The sequence below is a fragment of the Berghia stephanieae genome, chromosome 3 (genome assembly GCF_034508935.2).
Source record: "Berghia stephanieae isolate SIO BIC M18660-M18661 chromosome 3, UCSD_Bste_1.3, whole genome shotgun sequence".
Lineage (NCBI taxonomy): Eukaryota > Metazoa > Mollusca > Gastropoda > Nudibranchia > Aeolidiidae > Berghia > Berghia stephanieae.
This window is the reverse complement of record NC_088362.1, coordinates 95,001,068-95,010,241: the sequence shown is the minus strand read 5'-3', so window position 1 is coordinate 95,010,241 and position 9,174 is coordinate 95,001,068. Positions and strand designations below refer to the sequence as shown.

Here is a 9,174-nt window from a genome sequence, read left to right as displayed (position 1 = left end):
AGTGATGATTGTCATGAGTGAGTGGAGGGAAGTTGCCCCTAACCGAGGTTTTAAAGCTCCTGATTTTTTGATTATTTTTTTTGGAGGGGGGGGGGGGGGGGGGGGGGAAGGGGGCATCTCTCTATCGTCACCTCCATCGTGCAAGAGTTGACCTATAAATCCACAGGATCAAAAGCAAAATTTGAAAATTGTCAATTCCCATCTGATAAAGCTCCAACAGCCAGTCTTCCACTCACATGGTAATACAACTTGCACTGCCAAAAAGTTGATTGTAAAATAGAACTTTTCAAAACAAGCAGGATTTTTTAAAATTTTATTATGTTGCCAGACATTGACATTAATATACTTTCATTTACATTTTTCTTAAAAACAGCATGAGAGTTGAATAGACGACATTCATTAAAAATATCATATAAATTATAATGGAATTTGCCACCCTTACAAGCCTCAAAGCGTCTTTGAATGACTTGAAACAGGGAAAAGAAAGATTACAAAACCAAAAACTCCAGTCTGATCTGAAACCACCTCATAACTCCACCATAAGAATACAATTTAAATGTTATAAAGTGAAAATCCAAAATTTTGAGACCAAATTCACAAATTTGCAAGCAAAAAACAATAAAATTTGCAAAAAACTGCAACAGATTTTCGTAAAAACGGACAGGCAAGTTCATGAAAGAGAAAAGCGTTGTGGGTTTGAGTAAGTATGTAGTAGAAACGATCATTACCCTATCCTCAATCTCAAACTTCAGGGACACTATCGACATTATTTTCTTTTTTTGTTTACTTAAGGGTTTTACGGCGCTTGCAACACATTTAGGTCATATCAGTATCAGCACCAGTAAACAGGAAGGAAATTGGATAGTAAAAAAATTCTAGATGTACATTTAAAAGGACTTGAGGAAAAGGTGAGACAAAGGGGGAATGGTTCAAATAGGGAACAGATGTAAATTCCAAGAGCACACTATCAATGTAGTTAGTTTGAGATTACCTAAATGTCTCACCCAGACACCAGCACAAGATCCCACAAAGAGGAATACACTGAAAGGTTTACAAATCATATATTAAATTGTTTTTAAATAACAGTACATGACAGATGATTTACAAAGAAAAAAATATCATCTCCCAAAACTACAGCTATACATTCGACTGTTTCCCTCCCAGCCAAGAACTCCTGCCAGGGTGTCCGCCTGGTCTACATTCTGTCTTGTCCTGGAGTTCATTCCCCACTACTTACTATCTACAACCCAGGGTCACAAAGTTTCCTCCCCTCTAATATTTACCACCCATTATCCTGGGTTTTATCTTCACAGATCTCCACCTCAAATGGTCCCTTGTTCAATCCCCACTGGTGCTCACCAGAGCCCTCTGTCAATCCGTACTTAATTTCGATTTGTGTTATTGAAATAACACGAAGGCCCTGCCTCTTTATCAGCTGAACAGAAAATAAGCAATCCATTACAGTATAGCAGTTGAAACAGTGAATATGGGATTCTTTTCGGTAATGACGTTACTGTGAAAAAAATCCCTTCTAAAAATAAATAAACACACTTATAAATTCTCAAAAATTTGCACACAAAAAAAAAAAAGCTGCAGATTTTGCGACTGCAATGCAAATCATGGATTTGTCGCGGCCACAAGAAAAAAATCTGCCATGTCAGCTATATATTTTGGGTCATAAGAGCTAGAGAAAATGTATAACTAGAGGGAAAGTATGATGTAAGATTTCCCTTTGCTCAGATCAGCACAGGATCCCATAAATAAAAAAAAGAAGAAACAAATGATGAGAAATATCAAACCATAATTCAAAATATTCACGAATATGAAAGACTGCATAAATAATTGATAAAAAGTTATTTGCACATACATAGGAAGGGCTGTTTAGAAATACCTAAAGAGAAAGAATATAAAGCGTGAGTCCAGATGCATTCCCCCTAACCGCCCCATCAAACACCATGGGATCTCCAATCCCCCAACTGCCATTGGACAAAAGAATTTCATTGATGGCAACAAGGTAGATACAGCAGTTGTAAAGGAAAACAATTTTTAGAGGGGGAGGGGTGACATTTTTCTTTTCTATTTTTCTTTCTGCTTTGTCACAAAAGTGCGTACTGTCAGATCTCTCTCTCTTAAAGACTTTATTGCATGGTAATTTAGTGTGAGCACATTGGGTGTGTGTGGGGGGGGGGGGGGGGGTTGGAGAGAGATAGAAGATGTGCAAGAGGGTTGCTTATCAGGGACTTTTTATCCAATATGTACATAGGTAAAACTTAAGCTAAAGGTTACACTCATGTGTACTTACAACTAGTGCTTGGGATTACTAGCACACGACTCTGAATAACATTAAAAGCAATTTTTTTCCTGACTAATGGGCCCTTGAAAAAATTACATGAAGTGAATACCGCACTTTCATTTGCATAGAAAAATAAACCAATGAAATTGTCAGAATGATTCAATTGTGACCATATTTGGACATATAAAAAACGTACCATTTATGGGTTGTTGATTGAAATTAACAGAAAGAGTCTAGAATGAGAATTTTATTTTATTTGAATATTTGATATGTACACACATTTAAAAAAAAAATTCTAGATAAATGCCTATGCTGAAATATTATTTGAGATTTTGAAAAAACTAAAGCTTTATGCGTTCCATTTCTATTCAGTATGTATTGATACGGAGTCTGAATCAGTGCCTGTGTGTCACTACTAGATTTGTCAAAAAGATGGAATATATTCAATCTGATCCACAGCCTTGTCACTACTAGATTTGTCAAAAAGATGGAATCTATTCAATCTGATCCACTTCCTTGTCACTACTAGATTTGTCAAAACGATGGAATCTATTCAATCTGATCCACTTCCTTGTCACTACTAGATTTGTCAAAAAGATGGAATCTATTCAATCTGATCCACTTCCTTGTCACTACTAGATTTGTCAAAAAGATGGAATCTATTCAATCTGATCCACTTCCTTGTCACTACTAGATTTGTCAAAAAGATGGAATCTATTCAATCTGATCCACTTCCTTGTCACTACTAGATTTGTCAAAAAGATGGAATCTATTCAATCTGATCCACTTCCTTGTCACTACTAGATTTGTCAAAAAGACGGAATATATTCAATCTGATCCACTTCCTTGTCACTACTAGATTTGTCAAAAAGATGGAATATATTCAATCTGATCCACTTCCTTGTCACTACTAGATTTGTCAAAAAGATGGAATATATTCAATCTGATCCACTTCCTTGGCACTACTAGATTTGTCAAAAAGATGGAATATATTCAATCTGATCCACTTCCTGTTTGATGCTGTAGTTTATGTAAACAGTGATTATTTTCAAAAGGAGTGACCTCCCTTAATTACCAACTTCACAAAAACTTACCAACAAAATTCAACCAGACTTGGCATGAAACGTCATGTGCAAGTTTAGGGTACGAATCCTACACAAGTAGCGGGAATAGTAACCGCTATATAAAAATAGCAAGATATACCAACACAAGATCCCACTAAGAGGAATACACTCAAATGTTTACAAATCATATGTTAAAATAAAAAAATAACAGTACATAACAGAGAGATGATTTACAAGGAAAAAATATCACCTCCCAAAACTATAACTATACATTCAAATGTTTTCCTCCCAGCCAAGGACTCGGGCCAGGGTCAGGACAAAACTTAGTAATCTCATTCCAAGACAAAGACAGAAAGCAATTGGAAAACAGATGCAGGGTGATAGAAGACACAACAAGTACCTCCTTGCCCACTATGGGAGGTCGAGAACCCCATTCAGGTTTAATACTATGATCAGAAAGACAATTTCTTTCACTCAAATGCTATATGCAGAGACTTTGACTTCTGGTATGTATGGTGTATACCAGTCAGATCATTTTTACAAAGGTTGGTATGTACACACGACGGTTCCATTATGGAAATTCCCAAACTGGAGGTTTTGTCTCACCATTAGAAGACATTTGATTCCTGTTTCTTTTCTGAAATGACTATTTTGTATTGAGATTACACTTAGTTTGCACTGAGGAGATTACATTTAATTGGAAAGACTATATCAATGGGGCAATGCTTCAAAATAGATTCATATCTTATCTAACAACATCAATGATTATTTGACATTTTGATGTTCATGCCCTACTCTTAAAAGCATAAATGTAACAAATAGTGACCAATAAATTGTACATCTGTAATTCTGGAAATGATATTTAAAGGGAAATATGATATCATACCCAGTATCTAAATTATAAAAATCAGAATATTGACTGCCGACCACAGCATGGAAATTACGATGATGTACACAGAAACTATATACAAGATTAATTAATCATTAGAGGAAATATGAAGAATTTGGTTTCAAAATGATGAACAAACAAATCAAATGATGTGGTAAAATGTGAAAGCCTTACACTTTATATCTTTATTTCTGTCTGTATCAATATCTCTCATATCTTTCAATATTACTTTAATTTAGATTATATAAATCTATACCACTCCCTTAATATAAATGAAAAGGATATGAGTAGTAAAAAACTATACCACTAGTGTTTATTCATATCTATAGTCAGATGCATAATATAATACTAATACTAAGTATTATGATTGGAGCTGATGAAATGTAACTTATTAAAAGAGTATTGAAACTCAAAAATGCCAAGTTGACAACATTCTCCACGTCCTAGTGATGCTTCGTAGTGTGTCTTTTTTATCCTAATAGAAGTTGATGCATGAAATCAACGATTGTAAAATGATCCAAGTCTGACTTGGTACACTAAATAATAGTCATTTTGGCAATTGATGTCGCTTAATGCTTATTAAGACGTGGCATGAAATGGCTACACTCATGTATTTCAATATCATAATTTTTCCCAAACAAAATGATGAATAAGCGCTGATCAAAACTTTAAATGTTATTAGCACTTCTTGACTTGACCCACATCAAATGAAATTTACAAGCTTTGGTCACATTTTGGAATCAAACTCTTTATACATTATCATTAAAAAGCTTCATCATGACTCATCAAGACTATCTCTTTTTCCTTGACTTCTTGACACCAGACCCTGATGCAGACCCAGGACTGACAACGACTTGACTCCCTTGAATTTCAGCTTGTGTCACATCTGTGCTATTGGCAAGTTTTTGTTGGGCTTCCAAATAAAACATAACATCTCGAAGTTGCTCCTGTAGGTCTGTCATTTCCTGAAACAAAATATATAATGTTGAAGTTACCTAAATCAATTATGATTTTGAAAGCTTGTAAATGAATATCGATGGCCCGTTGATCAAACCTCTGAAGTATAGTATCGCAAAGAGGCTATTTCAGAGGTTTGATCAACGGGCCATCAATATGAATGTTACTCTAAGTCGACTCAATTCTGAGTATTTGTATTCAAGGACAGAGAGAGTTGTCGAATGTGGTAGCCAAGGTTGGTGTTCAGGATGATGTAGTTTGATACTCTTTGCTTGAAGGTGTCTAAATCTGTTGTTTGTTCACACAAGATTCGGGTAAATCATTCCAGTCTTGGTACCTGTCCTAAACGTTATTACTTCATTATCAACAGCTTAAGACGTTATTGAACATTTTGAGTCTTCTGAAAATAAAATGTCAACCAATGGATACCATTCCATTGTTTCCAAAAAGATTGACGTCGGCCCACAACAAATGATTTTCATAATATCTCACTATTCTTATTGTGCGGCTTTGTAGATCCCTGGTTCGAGTCCATCTGAGAGTGGCATGTAGTGGAGTCTTTACAGAAGGCTGTGTTATAATACTAATAATGTTTCACAAAACTCAGGAGTAAAATGAGTAAGTAGCCATTAACAGGGTTGATAAAAAAAATTAAACAAAATATGCTGCTTCCCTGATCAAATTAATGCTTGATAAAAAAAACTATTCTCTCAATATACTTATGACTCAATTTAAATAGGCCATTCAAACTGTCTTTTTAAGAAATAATTTTTAAATTCAAAAACTGAATTTACACCTTTTGTCCTACATGTTTTGTATTGCTATTGACTTAAGACCCATTGTAAAGCGCTTTAAGCATATCTAGCGGATATTGCGCGACCAAAAGCTCACTTGGTGGGAGGGGGGTGGGGTGGGGGGGGGGGGGGCTGAGAGAGAAAGAGAGAGAAGGGGAAGGGGGATTAATACATACTTTTTCCTTATCTTTCAATCTTGCCTCTAGATCCGTGACCTTCACCATCCACTGTTGCTGGTTTTCTGAAAGACATTTGTTCATCTGTTTCTCGTCTTGCAATTCAGTCAAAACTTTGCTTGTCCTCGAATGAAGCTGTTGGATTGAATCATATTCAATAAACAATTAATAATGAAACAATGAAATGATTTTGTTATACTTGTTGTAAGTAGTTACTAATTTAATCTTTTAATAACATAGAATTTAACCACAGTAAATCGTTTGATACAGCAGTAATAATTGTATAATAATAATAATAATAATAATAATACACATTTATATAGCGCTCATTCTCGTGTAAAACACAAGCTCTGGGCACTTTACAATATAAATATCAATTTTAAGTGAAAAAATAAAAAATAAAATAATAACAACAATAACAATTCATAGCCAAATCAAGGATTCATATAGAGTCAAGAAAAACAAATACAGTAAAAATGTGTCTTGAGATTCTTTTTAAAAGTAGGTAAAGACTTGCACTCCCTCAGACCACGTGGTAGTTCATTCCAAATCTTGGGGCCGAAACAAGCAAACGATCTATCACCAAATTTTGTTCTTGATCTTTTTTCCGAAATTTTCGTTTGGTCATTACATGATCTTAAAGTGTAATTTTCAAATTTACACATGACCACGTGATCTGTGAGATATGCCGGTGCTATACCAGCCAAACACTTATAAACAAGACACGCTGCTTTGTAATATGTGCGCTTTTCAATGGGCAACCAGTGGAGAGAGGCCAACAAAGGGGTTGCATGATCAAATTTTTTTTTTGCCAAAAACTAATCTTGCTGCACTGTTTTGCAGTAGTTGCAATTTTTTAATAGAAGCCTGAGGCAAGTTGACAAGCAGCGAGTTACAATAGTCTAGTTTCGAAAAAATGAGGGAAACAACCAATGTTTTACATGTTCCAATTGCAATATACTGACGGATCGAACTGATTTTCTTCAATTGAAAGTATAAAGATTTACAGAGAGCAGAAATGTGAGCTGACATTTTCATTTCTGAATCAAAATAGACACCCAAATTTTTCACAGTCTTTGAAACTTTGATCTTTTCACCCCAATCAACACCTCAAGACCATCATTCACCTTCAACTGCCCTCTATTTCCCACAATCATCACTTCTGTTTTTGACTCATTCATTTTCAACTTGTTTGCATCCATCCACTCTTTCACATCCGTCACACATTCTTCCACACGTTTCACAATATTTTCGAGATTTTTAGTTTTATCAGTAGCATAAAGTTGCGTATCATCTGCATAGAGATGATAGCGCAGCCCATGACCAGTGATGACATTAGATAATGGAGAAGTATACAAAACAAAAAGAATTGGACCCAAAACAGAGCCTTGAGGAACACCAAAAGACAATGTATGTTGACGAGAAAGTTTATCTAAAATCATAACCTGTTGCTTTCTGCCATCTAAATAAGATTCAAACCACTGCAAGACAGTCCCAGACAAGCCAAAGGTTATATTAAGTCGTTTAATGAGAATACCGTGATCAATAGTATCAAACGCCGCCGAAAGGTCTAACAATGTCAGGAGAGAAACAGAACCTTTATCTAAAACATCAAGCAAATCACTCGCAACACAGCACAGAGCAGTTACTGTGCTGTGGTAAGAACGATAAGCTGACTGAAATTTTTCCCATAGATTGTTTTCATGGAGATGTTGTGAAAGACGTCTGAGTACAACTTTTTCAAGGATTTTAGAAAGAAATGGCAGATTTGAGACGGGACGGTAGTTACTAAGGTCATTTACATTGAGATTTTGCTTTTTTATGAGAGGCTTTACAATTGCATGTTTATAGATATCTGGGACTTGTCCTGAGATAAGTGACTGATTTATAATATAAGTTATGCAAGGTAACAATTCAGGAAGACATAATTTCAAAATATTAGTTGGTAAAGGATCTAAATCACATGACTTCGAGGAAGATGAAAAAATTATTTTAGAAATTTCTTCTTCAGTTGTTTCTTTAAAACAAGAGAATCCCTGTGAACCCGAAAAAGGGTGGAAATTTATATCTTCATTTTGCACGAGGTCCAAATTGTTCCGAATTTTCGATATTTTTCCCGAAAAGAAATCTGAAAATGCATCCGGCTGCTTTTCTACCGGGATATTAGTGGGTAGACACATGCCCTTTTCTTCCCCTAAAAGTTCCTTTGAAACAGAGAAAAATTCCTTAGTGTCCCTCACTGATGACAGTTTTGTGTTATAATAGTTTCTTTTTGCTCTTTTGCAGGTGGTTTTATACTTATGCTTTTTTGCTATATATATCAGCCGGTCAATCTCAAGGCCCGATTTTCTCCACGATGCCTCTGCATTCCTTTTTTCCCTTTTGGCAGTTTTTTCACTCTGGTTAAACCACGGAGACGGTTTCCTGGAATTTATTATTCTAGTTGTGTTTGGCGCATGCCTGTCGATGACGTTGCGCAGTACCTCGTCTGTTTTCTGTGCTGATGGTATATCCATTCTTCCTAGTTCCTCTGACAGATTGTTTTTGAAGGAACTAATGTCTATTTTTTTGGTATCCCTAGACACTATCTTGACTTTCTTTGCTTTCTCTTTGATGCATTTGAGAGTTGCCAGAATCAGATTGTGGTCTGAAATTTCTTTTTTGATATTTTTAATTGATTCAACAAGCGAGGGTGTGTCAATGATGAACCAGTCCAAGATGTGCCCCAATCTTTGAGTTGGAGAGGTCACTAACTGAGTGAGGCCATGTTCATTCAGCATATTTTTTATAATTTTAACGAGACTATTCTGATCAACATCAAACTGAATATTAAAATCGCCGATATAAATCTTTCGCTTATTTGATGTGTCTTTTGATACAAAATCTAAAAATTCGTCAGCAAAATCATTCTGTCTCAGTTTGTTCTTTTTGCTTGGGGGTGGTCTGTAGATACAAGTGATTAAAAATGAAATTTGAGGGTAGGTCAATGTGGTTTGGACAC

At 35.4% G+C, this 9,174-nt stretch overlaps 1 protein-coding gene across 1 annotated transcript in view; it reads right to left on the bottom strand.

Moving 5' to 3' along the window:
• Positions 1-298: 298 nt before the first annotated feature.
• LOC144968891 (BRCA1-associated protein-like) overlaps positions 299-9,174 on the bottom strand; it is a 33,601-nt gene continuing 24,725 nt past the window's right edge. The window contains exons 15-16 of the mRNA XM_078907714.1: positions 6,174-6,308; positions 299-5,211 (exon numbers count right to left, since the gene is read on the bottom strand). Coding sequence (XP_078763840.1) covers positions 5,038-5,211; positions 6,174-6,308 — 309 coding nt within the window. The 3' untranslated portion in view covers positions 299-5,037. The remainder of the gene's footprint in view (positions 5,212-6,173; positions 6,309-9,174) is intronic.